This window comes from Lepidochelys kempii, chromosome 7 (assembly GCF_965140265.1).
Source record: "Lepidochelys kempii isolate rLepKem1 chromosome 7, rLepKem1.hap2, whole genome shotgun sequence".
In the NCBI taxonomy this organism is placed as follows: Eukaryota; Metazoa; Chordata; order Testudines; family Cheloniidae; genus Lepidochelys; species Lepidochelys kempii.
In genome coordinates this window covers 320,563-338,182 of record NC_133262.1, presented here as the reverse complement: position 1 = coordinate 338,182, position 17,620 = coordinate 320,563, and the positions used below count along the sequence as shown (strand labels likewise).

General features: G+C 47.3%; 1 protein-coding gene across 11 annotated transcripts in view; it reads right to left on the bottom strand.

Annotated features, from left to right (window-relative positions):
• Positions 1–1,667: 1,667 nt before the first annotated feature.
• PLXNB1 (plexin B1) overlaps positions 1,668–17,620 on the bottom strand; it is a 191,024-nt gene continuing 175,071 nt past the window's right edge. For all 11 annotated transcript variants that reach the window (XM_073350752.1, XM_073350762.1, XM_073350758.1 and 8 more), the window contains 6 exons: positions 16,052–16,212; positions 10,650–10,797; positions 8,381–8,445; positions 8,199–8,274; positions 7,463–7,537; positions 1,668–6,008 (listed from right to left, as the gene is read on the bottom strand). In XM_073350752.1, coding sequence (XP_073206853.1) covers positions 5,904–6,008; positions 7,463–7,537; positions 8,199–8,274; positions 8,381–8,445; positions 10,650–10,797; positions 16,052–16,212 — 630 coding nt within the window. In that variant the 3' untranslated portion in view covers positions 1,668–5,903. The remainder of the gene's footprint in view (positions 6,009–7,462; positions 7,538–8,198; positions 8,275–8,380; positions 8,446–10,649; positions 10,798–16,051; positions 16,213–17,620) is intronic.

Here is a 17,620-nt window from a genome sequence, read left to right as displayed (position 1 = left end):
CCCCCTCATTCTTCTCTTCTGCAGGCTAAACAATCCCAGCTCCCTCAGCCTCTCCTCATAACTCATGTGTTCCAGTCCCCTAATCATTTTTGTTGCCCTTCGCTGGACTCTCTCCAATTTATCCACATCCTTCTTGAAGTGTGGGGCCCAAAACTGGACACAGTACTCCAGATGAGGCCTCACCAATGTCGAATAGAGGGGAACGATCACGTCCCTCGATCTGCTCGCTATGCCCCTACTTATACCCCTACTTATGCCCCGAGGCGAGGGGCGAGGCTGAGGCCTGGGGGTCGGAGCCCCCCGCCCGCGCCGCTTCCCCCCGCTGCCGGCGGCGCGGCCTGACCCGGCCCTCGGGGTCTCCGCCGCTCGGGCCGCTGTGACCGGAGCGCGCCAGGGCCAAGCGACGGGCCGGGTCCCGCTGGCGGCCGCCCCTCGCCTCAGCGGCGGCCGCGCGAGCCCCGGCGCCAGGGGCGTTGTCAACGGCAACGCGCCACGTGACGCGAGCCCGTCCGGCAGCCTAGGGCGCGAGCGCTGCTCCAGCCGGGCCGCCCCTGGGGTCGCTGCGCCTGCGCGGGAATTCGCCGCCCCGCTGCCTTGACCCCCCCGGCCGCAGAAGGCCAAAGTGCCGGGGCAGGCGCTGCAAGCGGGCTGAGCGGCCCCCGGCCGGCCTGGGCCCGGGCCCGGGCCCGGGCACGCCTGCCCCCGGCTTGCTCGCCGTGGCGAGCCCGGCGCCCAGCCCAAGCGGGCCCAGCCTGGGCAGAGGCGCCCCCGCCGCTGCCTGCAGCAGAAGCCCTCGTGGGTGCTCGAGGCCCCGGCGCAAACCAGCCCAGGAGCGACGGAGGGAGCAGAGAGCCACCTGCAGCTTGCAAGCGGATGCAAAGCTTGGGCACGACGGGGCTGAGCCTCCGTGCCCGGTGAAAGCCAGGGAACTTCAGCAGGCTTTTCAGCAACAGGGACCTGCTGCTTCTACAAGGAACTGCATGCCCTAGTTTAAAGGGACCCCATTGCCCCCCAGCACCTTGGACAGGAGTGGGGGGCTCTGCCCAGCTGCAGGGGTCCATCCAACCCCCCGAAGAAACTTTCAGGATTGGTACCTCAGGCCAGCAGTTTTCAAACTTTAGCCCCTATTTTGGCCCCAAGGACGCCTATTTTGATATAATTTTTTTCAGGGACCCCCAATTCCTCCCACTCAACCCCTGCCCCACCCCCTTGCCTAAGGCCATGCCCCCTTCTTCCATCACTCGCTCTCCCCCACCCGAACTCACTTTCACCACGCTGGGGTAGAGGGTTAGGGTGCAGGAGGGGGTGGGCTCTGGGCTGGGAGTTTGGGAGGGAGTGTGGACTCTGAAAGGTAGTTTGGGTGCTGGGGGTAGGGTGGGGTGAGCTGAGGGGTGTAGAAGTTTGGGCGCTGGAGGGGGCTCAGGGCTGGGGAGCAGGGTGTAGGAGAGGGGATGGCGCTTATCTTGGGAAACTCCCAAAAGTGACTGGCACATATCTGGCAGTGACTCCTAGGCAGGGGGTTATGGGGTCTCTGCAGGCACCACACTGCACCGCAATTCCTGGCCAATGAGAGCTGCGGAGTTGGCACTTGGGCCAGGGGCAGCATATTCTGGAACATAAGTAGCAGCCAAATTATTTTAAGACACAAAACCATGACACCCATTCCATGTTGTATATTAATGTTTATTGAATCACTCATGTAAGAATTCTCTCTATTAAAATCATTTGGGTTCTAAACTGATTATTTACAGACATAACCTTGTCTCACCAATAGATTCCTACATCTCACAATAGTATCTACAGTTATTACACTATGTGACAACATTCATATTTTCAAGCTTCTTATATTAATTATTAATTCCAATTTGTTGAGAAAGAGAGCATGCTGGGAGCTCCAAGAACTCAAAAAGAAGGGGCAGGATGTGGACATGGGGCTGGCCAGGCCACAACAAACCGGAAAATACAAAATTAAGTCAGTCAAGAGAAGACGTGTACGTACAGCCCTCCCACCGCCAAAGGAGCAGAAATAGCTAAGCAATGCCCCTGGTGTCCTGGAAAGCCAGAGAAATCAGCCCAGGGAGAAAGGCATCAAAAAGTGACATCTAACAGCAACCAGGGGTCAGACTGAGGCAGCACATGGTGCTTCACTGAATCAGACCCTGTCAGCTTCTGCAGAATTTAAGCTTTCATTATACATTTTTTAAGCGCTTATGGTTATAAAGAAAAACTTCTGAATGTGACCCCCAAACCTGTGGCCAGCTTGAATCTAAAGCTGGAGAGACAAAATGTAGGGTTCCATCATGTAAGGAGCCAGGAACCCCTATTCATCACAAAGGGGGGTTAACTGAAATCTATTGATGACAATTTATATCTCAGTACTGATTACCATTTCAGTTTCTCCTCCCCTATTCTGACAGCTGGAAGCTAACTTCTCCCTCTCTTCCCCCACGCAAAGATCATATCTGAGAGAGAGGATCTAAGGTCTGTCAAGTTATGTTTCACGGCGAGAGAAATTAATAAAACAAATGTAAAGAGCTATCTCTGTGCCCTGCAGAGACAGAGACTAGGTGTATACAGCAGGAGGGCATGACCAAGCGCCTACAGAAGCTAGGTCCTGTAGGAACATGGTACATATCCAAAGGTGATCTAAGGAAATAAAAATCCCTGGGGCTTTTGACACAACTACCATGGAGTCAGGAAGGCTGGATGGAACCGCCCAGAGGTAATTAGGAATCTACCACCCCCCACAACAGGAATTAGTAAAGACTTTTGTGCAAGCATTAATGAAACCTCACCCTGTTGAGGTAGTGGACTCTACCATGTGGGAGAGGCTCGAATGGAGAGACGAGAAGGGGCATGTCTGAACCTGCAAACTGACAGTCATAGGGACGTTAAAAAGTAGGTCCAGGATACAGCAAGAGGGAGATGGTATTTGACAGCTTGATGGTGACAGATCGTAGGAGAAATGTATGCTATCATCTTTTCTGTTTTCACTGTGACTAAGCTGAGAATGTCGTATCCTTTTTAGCTTATGAGACAGGTCACTGGAGATGTTACTTTATTTTCTTTTGACACCATTTTTGCAGTGTTTTTAAATGACTTCTTTTTGTTAATATTGTTATATGGGTAAATCACACGCACGTCCCTGGAGAAACAAGAAATCTTATCTCCAGTACTGAATGGTACCTACACCCCACCTCAGTCCTGGTCAAGGTACGCAGACAAAGATGTACACTCCTTGACCTGTGTTGCCATCATGTTCTGGCAGGCAAATTCAAAGGGAGAAGCTGATGAATCAAGCAGGAGCCAAAAGTTGGTGGGGAGGGGTTGGTGACAGAGACGAACATCTGACTTCAGGTTAATGTAAATCTTGGATAAACAAGAGAATTCCCCTCCTTTCAAATTGACTGATAGGACTTTGTGAGAAAAGAGATTTTCCAAAATCTGGGAGAAGCAAAGACACTGCTGGGCCACAAACAGCAGAGGAAAGTCTGCCAGCTCTTGGTGTCTGGTTGGAAAAGTTATAAAGACAGATGCCAAAAGAGTTTTGAATCTCATGCTCCCCAACTCCGGGAGGTTTGCTTGGCACTGCACAGATGGCATCATCACTCTTACCCATCCGTCCTCCCTCGCACATTCGTTTCACCTGTTAAGTTTTGCCTGAACCTAGGCTTGTAAATTCTTTGGGGCCGGTGCTTTTTTTTTTTAATTGTATGACTGCACAGGGCTCAGCCCAACAAGACTCATCTAGCTGGCGCCTCCAGTTAACACACACAGTAGAGACACCGTATTTCTTTGCTGGAGTCTAGCCGTCTCCATGCGATCAGCAGTTCCAGACAAAATGAGTGGATTGGCAGTCAAAGTTGCACTTTGTACATGGTCTGAATGTAGGGGTGGTGTCATTCAGCACTGGAGCTATTCCTGGCTCCACGGGGGGGGGACAAGTGAGTAAGAGGAAACCAAAGACACTCCCCATGTGCTCAGTTGGGGAGACATGGCTGGGGGAATGGAGAGAAATCCCTCCCCTTTGAGCCCCAAGGAAGCAAGCATTACCTCAAGCCCTGCTTAGATGCAGAGAGAGGGGAACTCCTTTAGTCCTCTCTGAGAGAATGGAAACAAACTCAGGCCAAGGGTGGGAGGGACTAGGGCAGAGCCTGAGTTTGGTTCCATTCAATTTGGAAAGAGGGAACGCTGCCAGAGGGGTTGGTCAATTTACAGAGCATGGTCGCTGTTTGGTTTCCTCATCCTGGTGCTCATCCACTGGGGGCCCTGGCCACTTGGGTCCTTTGCTCTGCTCTTCTGTGGGCTGTGGAATCAGTTCAGGATTTCCACTAAGATTTTAAGTGTGCAGTAGGTCACTAAAGTGGAGCCCCACACAGGAGAATTTGAGAAGAAGATATTCAGCTTCAGGGGAGTATTTGGAGTTTCACTTTAGGCAGAGATAAAGGTGAGGAAGGTATATCTGGCTGTGAGATTGAGCCTTCAACTATTTCAGCTTAGTGGGAAATTTGGGGAAAAGCCAATTGTTACTGTGCGACTCCAGATGTTTCTGAAAAAGTCAGAAGCCCCTGATCTGCCCAGTGAGGCAAAGACTATGCAGAAGCAGTGTGACACAGGCAGTGCTTAGCCTGGGGAGTTTGTGATGATGACAGTGTCCAAGGAGATGCTCATCCAAGTGAAGTATTGTCTCAGAAAAACAAAATTAACATTCCCCTTAAGGATGTAAATACTTTGTAATTTTGAGGGTATTTACAGATCCAGTTCAGAGTACCAAAATGGCTACAAGCCAGAGAAAGGAAATAAGTACAAGGCCTTCACTGTGCTTTCCAAGTGACCACAGAGAACCAGAGGGTCAGACATAACATCTAGGTTAGAGGCACTTCAGTAAGTTCACCTTGCCCTCTCCCCAAGCCATGCTAAATTCAGTCCAGTATAGCTCCATAGATGGCAGTGGCATGGTGCCTGCTTATGCTAGGACTAGGTTGAGCCTACTGGGTCAACACGTGGAACTGGTGAGCATGTTCGTCTCATTAGCATGAGTCACAGACAAGCAGTGAGGAAGACTAGAACCCTGGGACCAAGCGACTTTTCTGATCTCCCTCTCAGTCTATTTCTCATCCCTACATTCAGTACTTCTGGGTGCCAGGCACAACCCCACCAGTGCACTGGTGGTCATGCTGTGGGAGATGCTCCTCAGCTCAGACCATGGAACAGGTGGACCAAACTGCAGCCGTGTTGCTTCTCGGGCTGTATGCTGGAGGAGTACACTCTGGTCCTTAGAGAGGTTACCACGTCTGGGCTAATCCCTAACAGACTACATCAGTCCTAGTGCCCCAGCTAGTTCCATGAGGGCTCAGGAAGCTCACACACTGACTGTCCAGCACTACCATGAGTGCAGTAGCCTGGGCTATTACCATCATAGCAGTGGTGGTTACACAATGTTCAGGGCAGCAGGCACAGCACTAGTCTCTCCTATCCTTAGTACCAAAATGAGGCTAGAGGCTCACAAGAAGCCATGTATGGTCTTTAGCTTTGTTCTGAAGCTCTTGTGTTATCCAGCTCCTTGGCAATATTGTTTGGAAACTTGGCACATTCACAACATGTGGGAAGAAGCTGCCTGGTCTCTCTCACTCTCTCTCACACTGTGGTTTGTAGAAACTCCCATAGTTTAAAGTTCATTTTAAAAAAGGAAAAAAAAATCTGTAAAAAAATATTCTCTGAGATGTAAGGACATTTGTACTTTGCATTTTCTTGGCCACCTCCTCTTGTGTCACATGCCAGCTCCCCAGAGCGTCTGGTTCCAAAGGCAGTGGGACAACTTGTGTGAAGCTATGAAGTTCCAGTGAGCAGCACTATTCATCTCTGTTCAGCCACCCAAGAGCATCACAGTCTATTTGTCTGGGTCACAAATCAGTGACTTTGTTCTCCACAGCAGCTGCAATCTGCTGCAGTCGGTATCCCAACTGCATCTTCTGGGCTGTCGGGTCTTCTTCCAAGGCTGTAATGATCTGCAACAAGACTCAGAGCTCACTGGCAACCTCCCTTGTGAACAGAATACTATTAGCAGCAGATTCCCCTGGCTGAAGGCAAGCCTCAGCTCTGTTGCAGCTATGGGTATTGGGATCCACAGTGACAGTATGTCTCAGAGGGACTCCCTGCAACTTTGCCATCCCAGTGGTAGTCCCCTCTGGGCATCCCTATCTTTTCCTCTGTGCCATCACCCACTCCTCCGCCCCCAAACAATGCTCATCCCTTTTTTTTTTTTTTTTAAATAATTTTGTTTACCTACAGAAAACAGTTAACCAAAAACCAAGGGGGGTGCCAAAGGCAAGAATCTTCATTTTAAAACAGCCAATAAAAATGGTTAAGTGACAATAGAGTAGTCACTTGACACATCATTTCCTCTGTTATATGTAGTGTTACCGTAGCCATGTTGGTCCCAGCATATTAGAGAGACAAGGTGGGTGAGGTAACATCTTTTATTGGACCAATTTCTGATTGGTGAGAGACACAAGCTTTCGTACTTAACCTCAAACAGAAGTTGGTCCAATAAAAGATATTACCTCACCCACCTTGTCTCTCTAACATCATTTCCTTAACAATTAGATGCACGGAAATGCATACATCTTACACTGCAAATGTAACAAAATCATTATTCTCATTAAGTACAAAGAAATGCATGTTTCATTACAGCAAAACAGCCTTAACTCTTCCCCAAAGTAGATAATATTCTTTCATCAGTAATCTCAAATCCCTTCAAAGCCCTCTGAAAAAGAAACAAAAATTAAATATGTAAACATGAAAGTCTCAAATGTAAGTCCTCACGCATACTTTTCACTGTAAAAATCTATATTGTACACTTTACCTATTAAAATACACATAACAATATCAAGAAACTGCAATCTCAAATTCTTCTATTGTTAACTGATGTTTAACTGATCATTTCCCTTTTAAGCTATGCCTTAAACTAAAATATTTAGATACCAACAAAAACACATCAATATTGACAATCCCTGGGTGAGAGTGAAGGCTCTTTTGTTGTGACAAAATATACATTTCTTCCTATTCGATGAGGTCAATTAATCTGACCCAGATTTTTAAATGTGTTTAGGCATTGCTGCACTGCACCACCCGATTTAGGAGTCTAAACCTCATTTTCAAAAGGGATTTAGGCTCTAAGTACCTAAAGCACTTTTGAAAGTGAGATTTAGGCACTTCAGTCAGTTAGGTGTTGCAAAACTGAGTGCAGTATTGCCAATGTACCTTTAAAAATATGGGCCTATGTCCTATGTGGGCAGTGGAACATTTATGATGTCCTTGACTATTAATTTTTTTGTTCACGAATCCAACAGGAGACAGGACTAGATGAACCTATGAAGGGCAAGCATAAGATAATGACAGGGAGGGATGTGTGTGAAATCGCCCACTGAGGCTGGAGCCAGTAAGCCAGAGCTGCACTCACCTGGTCATAGTACTTGTTGATGTATTTGTAGAGTTCATGCAGAGCCACCACCGAATTGAGTTCACCTGAGTAATTCTATGGTAATATAACAAACATAATCAGCCAAAAGAACAGGAGTACTTCTGGCACCTTAGAGACTAACAAATTTATTTCAGATGCATAGAATGGAACATATAGTGAGAAGATATATATACACACACACACACATATATATACATATACAGAGAACATGAAAAGGTGGAACATACCAACTGTAAGAGGCTAATTAATTAAGATAAGCTACTATCAGGAGGAGAAAAAAAACTTTAGTAGTGATAATCAAGATGGCTCATTTAGACAGTTGACAAGAAGGTGTGAGGATACTTAACATGGGGAAATAGATTCAATATGTGTAATTCATTGCTCCTGCGCTCAGAAGCCTTAGCTACATTGGTCTTTTTTCCCCTAAAACTTTCCATTGGTGCTAGCAGTGATGTTGGGGCAAGCACAGACAAGACACCAGCAGCCAGTGTTTTTCAACCACCATGTGGTCTAGACCTCATGTGAGCCAAGTCATGATGCCGTGATTAAAATGCCTGGCCCCTGCCAGCACTAACACTGGAATTCTGGTGGGAGCAGTGGTGGGATATTCTAGGGGAAAAGGCTAATGCAGACTCTGTGCCAGGGAGGCAGACTGCCCACCCTGTGGAATCCAATGGAAAATGCACTGATTTCTGAAATAAGTTGCTTTATTTACCCTTGACAGCTCAGCCAGGGCAGAGTTCATTTCCTGGTCACTGGCGGAGATGGTCTGGCGAATGTCCGCATAGTACCTACGCAATGGGAGCACATGGGCAATTAATGCGGTATCTGCTCCTCTGCTGCCTCCTCCCCCTGCCAAACAACCCAGCTGTCCCCACCTGCTCACTCAGACTTTACCTTTCTACCATCTGCTTGTAGCGAGGAATGTCCCGGGCATAGAGCAGCTTGTTGATTGGTGAGTCCTTTAAAGGCCAGAAACAGACTGACAGGTTACAGAAACCAAGACCAGGGCAAGGAGATACAAACCCCGGGTTCCCGCAGGGACAGGCAGCCTCTGTCCTTTCCCTGCTCTCATAGAGGTGGGCAGAACCTGCCCCTTCCCTGCAAGATGTGCAGAGAACAGGCAATCCTCTCTTGCAACAGTGGCAGGGAGGCCCTGCCCCAGGCTCTAGGTACCCACAAGGGTTGCCAATTATGCAAACATTTCTCAACATGAGCACAGACTAGGGACCATTCCCTGCCACCTCAAGTGGAGAGTGGGTGCCTGAGACAACAGCCATCACATGGTTGTATCCAATCTACATCTCTTAGTGGGAGGCCCCCAGACAGGTACACTAAGGACCTGGTATTCTATGAAAGCTGGAGGCAGTATTATCCTAATGGGCTAGTACCACCTGCCTAACAGAAGGAATGTGCTGTACTAACCAACTGTTAAAGGAACAGGAAGTGATGACCTCAAATGTCAGGAAGGACCGCCTCTGTCCATTAATACAGACTCAGGGATTCCCATCTAGCTTGGTCTCCAACAGGGAAAGGAGACCCTGACATAGTCTAGACTCTAATTATAGTGCTATAGGCCCTAGAGAACACAAAAATTTCTGTCCTGGCTTTCAAGGCCCCTTCCCATCTACCACAACCAGTTTCTTCTCATGGCATTTCTCTCTGCATCATTGCAGCCTCAATGCCCCATTTGTCTGCTTGCTCCTCACTGCCCCACCCATGCATGGAGTGCCCTCCCTGAGGGTCTCACAGCCACCTGCAGTCACTGACCCCTCGGTAAAGAGACACAGAACTTGTTTCCTTTCATCACTCAAAAGAGAGGGTGAGAAACACCACATAGGGCGGAGGCTGGAGATGCCACAAGCCACCAGAGTGATATGGTTCTACCCATGTTTGATATTTAGCCATTCCTGCTTGTTGGCTCATCTCCCCTACACCTCACAGCATTAACCTTGTACAGACAAGCAAACTGCTCCATTGCTTCTAATTTTTTTATTACAGCCAGCCACATTTCCATGACATCTACAGGAAATTAAATAAAATTTTCAGCCAGCTAATCAAATTTGAAAGACAAATCAAACAGCCCTTCCTCCCCCATGCTGTGAGTTAGCCTTGTTGTGTAACCTTGTAATGTAGGAACAAAGGAATGGAAGGAGTACCCTAGATCATCAAGTCCAGTCCCCTGCTATCACAGGCGGCCCTGTCATGGAATTCTGTTCACAATCTAAAACTAGTTGGGATGTTTGCCCCCACTATTCCTATTGGGAGACTGCTCCAGAACCTCGCTCCTCCGATGCTTAGAAACCTCTCTCTAATTTCCCACCTAAATTTATTCATGGCCCATTTATGCCCATTTGTTCTGGTGCCAATGTTGTCTTTTAGCTTAATCAGCTCTTCTCCCTCCCTGGTGCTTACCCCCATGAGCATTTATATAGAGCAGGGGTTCTCAAACTGGGGGTCATGACCCCTCAGGAGGTAACAAGGTTATTACGTGGGGTGTCGTGAGCTGTCAGCCTCCACCCCTCCAAACCCTACTTTTCCTCCAGCATTTATAATGGTGTTAAATATATTAAAAAGTGTTTTTAATTTATAAGGGGGGGTTGCACTCAGAGGCTTGCTATGCGAAAGGGATCACCAGTACAAAAGTTTGAGATAGATATAGGACAACCAGATCCCCTCTCACCTTCATTTTGCTAGGCTGAACAAGCCAAGCTCTTTCAGTCTCCTCTCATAAAGTAGGCCCTCCATTTCCGTGATCATCCTAGAAATGTTACTGATGTCATCTATCCCTCCTCCCCAGCCCCATTATTGTCTCGGAACCTGTCTGGCACATCATATCCAAAGCAGTATTTCAGCTATCTGGGCAGGCACCTCACACATCCGGGGCACCATTCCAATGTTACATTAACATTCAGGCAAAATGTCTCACTCTCTCATCAGTTTGTAGGGACAGCACACAATGTGCAAACAGAGAGTAGCAAAGGGACCTGATCCATCTATCTGAATGGAGTAACAAACACTGTTCTCCCCGACACTGAACCTGCACCTCCCTCGAGCATGCAGACTCTACAGCACTTCAAAACAAGATGCAGCTTGGAGGATACACAGTGTTCAAAATCTCACCACACTGCACACACTGGCTGCTCCACCCCACTGCCATGCTTACCCGCCCCAGCTTGTGGTCAGCAATAGTACAGGAGTCCATGAAGGTCTGGGCAATGACCAGGAGCACGGCATCTACATTGTCCGACGTCTGCACATCAAACACAAACTGGGGATTTTTGATTATGTTGATCCAGAACCTGAGGGGCAGGCTGCAAAGAGGAGGGATGAGGAGAGGCAGTGATGAGTATCATGCCCTCAAAGGAGGTACTAATCCTGCTTATTGCAAAGCACTTCAACATCAGCATGGAGTTCCCAATTCAGCTAGAACAGAAAGGTTCCCAAGCCACTGAGAACTGGCCAGAGTTTAAATCTAATGGAAGACCCAGCAGCCAGTGCTGTACATTCAGAAAAAGGCACAGATGAGCCTCTCAGAAAGCAGAATCCCTTTTGTTGTGAGAAATTTAACTTTTATCACATCACATTCCCAGAAAAGCCATCCTGTGAGGCCTTTTTCAAACCTAGAGTCTATGGACAGCCACATGCACATCAAAAGCTGCAGGCTGAGATCTGGAGCTGTGAGGGTTAATAAGGCCATTCTGCAAATCAGGAAACCCCATCTTACTGTATTGCTGAGTCACTAATCTCCTCTGTTACAAACACATCTCCAGGTAGATCTAGGGTTGTGGTTCTACAACTTTCCTAGTGCAGACCACATCTTTACAGGGATACTGTCTCTTGAGCACCTTCCCCATCTCACTCACCACCACTTAATGCCCTTCCTCGCATGCAGTATTCCTGAATTTGTAGCTGTCTTTAGTGCACTAAGTGCTTTGTCCTCTGAAGGAGAAATTACCTACCTGTACAGTAACTTAAGTTCAACATATTTTGTCCCTATGAGCGCTCCACTGTAAGATGTGGACACGCTTGTGCACTCAATTGGAGATTTTAGTTAACAGAGTCTGTGCTTGCACACTACACATCCTTTTGCTCCAGTGCAAGGGTATATAGTTAGGTGCAAACCCACAGCTACTCCAGTTCCTTCTCAGCCACAAAGCCCAAAGAGACTCCAAAACAGAGGGGAAGGAGGCTGGAAGTGGAGCACGCAGAAGGACAAAACATCTAGAAGAACTCAAGTTATTGTAGAGGCAAGTAACCTCTTCTTTGAGTATATGTCTCTATGGGTACTCTACTGTAGGAGACTCCAAAACCAGTATCTTAATATGGAGGTGAGTGCAGAGGAAGGGGATCCAGCATAAACCTGAGGCATCACCAAAGGCCATGTGGATCTGGAGGCACAGGTGATATGTATGTTTGGAGAACATATTGTGACGAAGTAGGTTTTATTCACCTTGTTATGTTGCATGTGTGTCTTACTGTCCTATGCTAATACTGTGTGTACCTCAGTTTCCCTGTGTAATGCACCAATGCCTAGGTGGTGGGAATTGGGTGTGTGACTTTTGCTGAGGCCCTCAGGGCAAGTGAGATTGCCCAGCTGCCTACACGTAGGCAATGGCCCACGCCCTTCGTAACCTGAGACCCAGGGTGGGGGGTGCGACCAGGTGACACTGCCCGGGAAGCAGGAAAAAGACCAGAGGAGGAGCAGTGGGTGGCTTGGAAGCCAGGCAGAAGGATCTAAGGCAATCTGCGGTCGGGCACTAGAAGGGGGGAGTCCAGGCCATCTGGCACAGGGTTCCCCCAAGATGGACTCTGCTGAAAGTCACTAACGTAGTAAGATGAGACCCTGAAATATAAGGCTTCTATCAGAGGCCCAGTATGAGGACTGAGGCCTGAACTAAAGTAATGATCAAGACTTTGCTAAAGCTGTAAGCCAGAGGCAGGCCCTGCTCACAGAAGTTGGCAAGAAGGCGGCTGATTATTGCAATTATACACATACCTAAAAAGTACCAAGTACTAGTAAGATGAACATGTGCCAGGATGGCACCAGAACATTTTGGTATGAACACATTCCACAGAGATAATAAGGAACAGGCTGACCCATCTTAAAGACAGGGTCAAAAGGAGAATATGATGGATAGAGTTGTTTTGTTCAAACCATATGAGAGGTGTACCAGGTGAGTGGTGGCACCCTAACATGCAGAGGGGTTGTACCTCAATACGGCTGGAGTGATGTGTAACTTGTTTGTACTGGTGTATAAGAATGCACCCCTGAGGAGCTGACTTTCTCTGGCCTAGGGGGCAGTGGAGAGTCCCGCCCCTGACTGAGCCGGTCCACTGTCAGAGGCACATATCCGTCATATGTCCTGTAGAGTCTGCAGGGAACTATTATTGTGTTTCATTTCACAATAAACCTGGCCGGGTGCCTTCGTACCTTATCAGAGTCTGTGGTCATTGGGGATTCTCTCGGAGTCTGCTGTGTCAGCTATCTGTGCAGAGCCGGGGTAGCATACAGAGGGACCACACATGCAGCAGCCAACTGTTATCACCATTGAATACAGCAGAGCACCACACAGGTAACATCTTACGACAACTGACTTCTGAGCTAACAAGCTTTGTGCGACGCTGTGTTCCTGTTGACCAATAAACCCTTCTGCTTTACAACACTGGCTGAGAGTCACGTCTGACTGCGGAGTTGGGGCGCAGGGCCCTCTGGCTTCCCCACCAAGGGGAAGGGTGCGGTGGGAACAGGGATGCTGAATTCTCTAAGGTCAGACTGGGAAGGCTGTAGCCAAGGAGGCTTTTTGTCCTGGAAAGAGTGCCCTGAGGGGAGCACGCTACCCAGAGTCCTGACTGGCTTCATACCGAGCAGTTCCAGAGCATCAGACCTGTGATTCTGTCACACATGTGGACAGAGGATCATGTGGTGCCCTCCCCATGGCATGCAGATGTCCCTGACAGGAATGTCATTGAGAAGGGCTATCAAGGTGGATTGAGCCCTGATCAAATGACCAGTCATCCTACCAGACTATGATCCACCTCAGAAGCTTCATAGTAAGCTAGCATACATCCAGATGCCCACACACAGATACCCACATACGGAGTCTCTAAATTGAGATCAGCTGGCCTCTCATCCTCTTAGCAAAGAAAGTGAGGAGTCTAGGGGAACCCTGAAAGGCTTAGTTCTGTCAAGGTAAAAGGTGAGTGCTTGCCTTACATCCAGAGTATGGAGACTAACTTTTTCCCTCAAAGAATGAAGCTTTAGGTAAAAAACACTGGAAGTCGAATGTCCTGGTTGATATGAAACTCTGAGGAGACCTTAGGCATGAAGAGAAGAAATGTATCACCATATGTGCAATGTGCCCAGTCATTTGATGGTGTCATCATCAGCCAGGTGGAGAGCTGGTAGCCCACTATCAAAATAAGTCAGTGGGCGCTTGTCAAGTATATAAACAGTCTGATGTTTACCACAGCTGCATAGCGGGTCATTAAAAGAAAACCATTTAAAGAGATTGCAGCCAATAACTGGCTGTACAGTTGCCCTGTCCTGTTCGAAACCAGTTCAGTGATGACCAGAGGTGCCTTGGCAGAAGAGAGGATGAAGGCATAGGATCACCTTAACATTGTAGAAGTTAGTGATGGTGGGGGAGGTGAGATCAACAATGAGTTCCCCTAGCTTGCCCACCCTTCTGTCCAACGTGACAGCTACCATAAATGATGTTTAAAAAAAAAGGAAGAAGGAGAACCCGGGGAACTACAGACCGGTCAGCCTTACTTCAGTTCCCGGCAAAATCATGGAGCAGGTCCTCAAGGAATCCATTTTGAAGCACCTGAAGGAGAGGAAGGTGATCAGGAACAGTCAACATGGATTCACCAAGGGAAAGTCATGCCTGGCCAACCTGATTGCCTTCTATGATGAGATAACTGCCTCTGTGGATATGGGGAAAGCGGTGGACGTGATATATCTTGACTTTAGCAAAGCTTTTGATACGGTCTCCCACAGTATTCTTGCCAGCAAGTTAAAAAAGTATGGATTGGATGAATTGACTATAAGGTGGGTAGAAAGCTGGCTAGATTGTCGGGCTCTACGGGAAGTGATCAACGGCTCCATGTCTAGTTGGCAGCCGGTATCAAGCGGAGTGCCCAGGGGTCGGTTTTGTTCAACATCTTTATTAATGACTTGGATGATGGGATGAATTGCACCCTCAGCAAGTTTGCAGATGACACTAAACTGGGAGGAGAGGTAGATACGCTGGAGGGTAGGGATAGGATACAGAGTGACCTAGACAAATTGGAGGATTGGGCCAAAAGAAATCTGATGAGGTTCAACAAGGACAAATACAGAGTCTTGCACTTAGGGCGGAAGAATCCCATGCACCGCTACAGGCTGGGGACCGACTGGCTAAGCAGCAGTTCTGCAGAAAAGGACCTGGGGATTACAAGTGGATGAGAAGCTGGATATGAGTCAGCAGTGTGCCCTTGTTGCCAAAAAGGCCAGTGGAATATTGGGCTGTATTAGTAGGAGCATTGCCAGCAGATTGAGGAAAGTGATTATTCCCCTCTATTCAGCACTGGTGAGGCCACACCTGGAGTATTGTGTCCAGTTTTGGTCCCCCCACTATAGAAAGGCTGTGGACAAATTGGAGAGAGTCCAGCGGAGGGCAAGAGAAATGATTAGGGTGCTGGGGCAAATGACTTACAAGGAGAGGCCGAGGGAACTGGAGTTACTTAGTCTGCAGAAGAGAAGAGTGAGGGGGGATTTGATAGCAGCCTTCAACTCCCTGAAGGGGGGTTCCAAAGAGGATGGAGCTTGGCTGTTCTCAGTAGTGGCAGATGACAGAACAAGAAGCAATGCTCAAGTTGCAGTGGGAGAGGTCTAGGTTGGCTAGTAGGAAACACGATTTCATTAGGAGGGTGGTGAAGCACTGGAATGGGTTACCCTACGGAGGTGGTGGAATCTCCATCCTTAGAGGTTTTTAAGGCCTGGCTTGACAAAGCCCTGGCTGGGATGATTTCATTGGCGTTGGTCCTAGTTTGAGCAGGGGGTTGGGCTAGATGACCTCCTGAGACCTCTTCCAACCCTAATATTCTATGATTCTATGATGTTTTGAACAAGAAGCAGAGGAATGAATAGGTAGTAATAGACTCAGAACGGAAGATCCTTAAAGTGCTGTGAGAGAATTTGATGTGCGCTTGTCACAATCTTTCATTGACAGCATATACCACCAAGGAGCTATGAGAAACAAACTAAGCCTAAAACAACAAAGAAGCTACAGAAGCAGTGGGCACTACTCTAAACTGTCGTGAGACAAAGGCGATTGAGAAGGAACTGAAGCGGTGGTGAGTTTGCGCCTACCAATATACGCTCACACCAGAGCACAAGGATGTCTAGTGTCCAGGTGTGGACCTAGAGACACTGCTAACTAAAATCTCCAATCAACAGTGCATGGGTGCTCTACTGTTTCTCTCCAATGGAAATAGGAGCTGCCAGCACCATGTGACCACTAGCAAGTACTCCAGGGGCCACAGTTTGCCCTAGGGAAGTGTCAGGCTGCTACGACTCCATACCTGTTTGTCTTCCAGATATGAATGGTCTCAGGGTCCAGGATTCCATGATGCATTGCTTGATCATCTAACAGGTCAAAGAAATATTTGACAGCCAGAGGCACAGGGCGGCTGGTGCTGAGGATCACCTGGAACAAGTCATCCACAAACTTCTGCAGGGTCCCCTGTGGACAAGCAAAGATCATGCAAAATGAATAGGAAGAATGTAAATAAATATTTCAGCGCCTTGGTAGGGAAAAGGTTTTCATAGATTTCATGGCCAGAAGTGATCATTGTGATCATCTAGTCTGACCTCCTGTATAACACAGGCCAGAGAACTCCCTCAACGTAATTCCTAGAGCAGATTTTATGGAAAAACATCCAACCAATTTAAAAATTGCCAGTGATGGAGAATCCACTACAAACCTTGGTAAACTGTTCCAATGATTAATCACCCTCACAGTTAAAAATTTACACTTCAGTCTAGTTTCACCTTTCAGCCATTGGATCACGTTAGACCCTTCTCTGATAGATTGAAGAGATTAAAATTACATATTTGTTCCCCATGTAAGTACTTATAATCAAGACACCTTCTCTTTGTTAAGCCAAATAGACTCAAGGAGCTCCATCTACCACTATAAGGCATGTTTTCTAATTATTTCATCATTTTTGTGGCTCTTCACTGAATCCTCTCCAATTTATCCACATACTTCTTGAATTGTGGCACTGGAACTGGACACAGTATTTCAGCAGCAGTCACACCAGTGACAAATATAGATGTAAAATAACCTCTCTCCTCCTACTCAAAATTCCCTGTTGATGCATCCCAGAATCACATTAACCCTTTTGGCCACAGCATCACACTGGGAGCTCAGGTTCAGCTGATTCTCCACCATGATCCACACATCTTTTTCAAAGTCCATGTGTCCCAGGATAGTCCCACATTTTAGGAGCATGACTTGCATTCTTCATTCCTTCATGTGTATATTTGCATTTAGCCACATTAAAATGCATGTCGTTTGCTTAAGCTCAGTTTACTAACCAATCCAGATCATTCTGAATCTGTGACCTGTCCTCTTCATTATTTACCACTCCCCAATTTTTTCTGTAACCTGAAAACCTCATCGGTAACGATTTTGTGTTTTCTTCTAGGTCACTGATAAAAATTTTAAATAGCGTAGGGCCAAGAACTGATTCCTGCAGGACCCACTGGAAATACACCTACTCAATGAAGATCCCCTATTACAATTACATTTTGCAGCCTAACAGCTAGCCATCTTTTAATCCATTTAATGTGTGCCATGTTAATTTTATCTTTTTCTAGTTCCCTCGCACCAATCAAAATGTCATGTGGTACCAAGCCTAACACGGTTACCTTTCTCAACTACACTTGTAATCTCGTAAAAAAAAAAAAATCAGATTAGTTTAACAGGATCTATTTTCCATAAAACCATCTTGATTGGCATTAATTTTACCCTCCTTCAATTCTTTGTTAATCTAATCCTGTATCAGCAGCTCCATTTTCTTCCCTGGGATCAATGTCAGACAGGCAGGCCTATAATTACCTGGGTCATCCCTTTTGCTCTTTTTAAA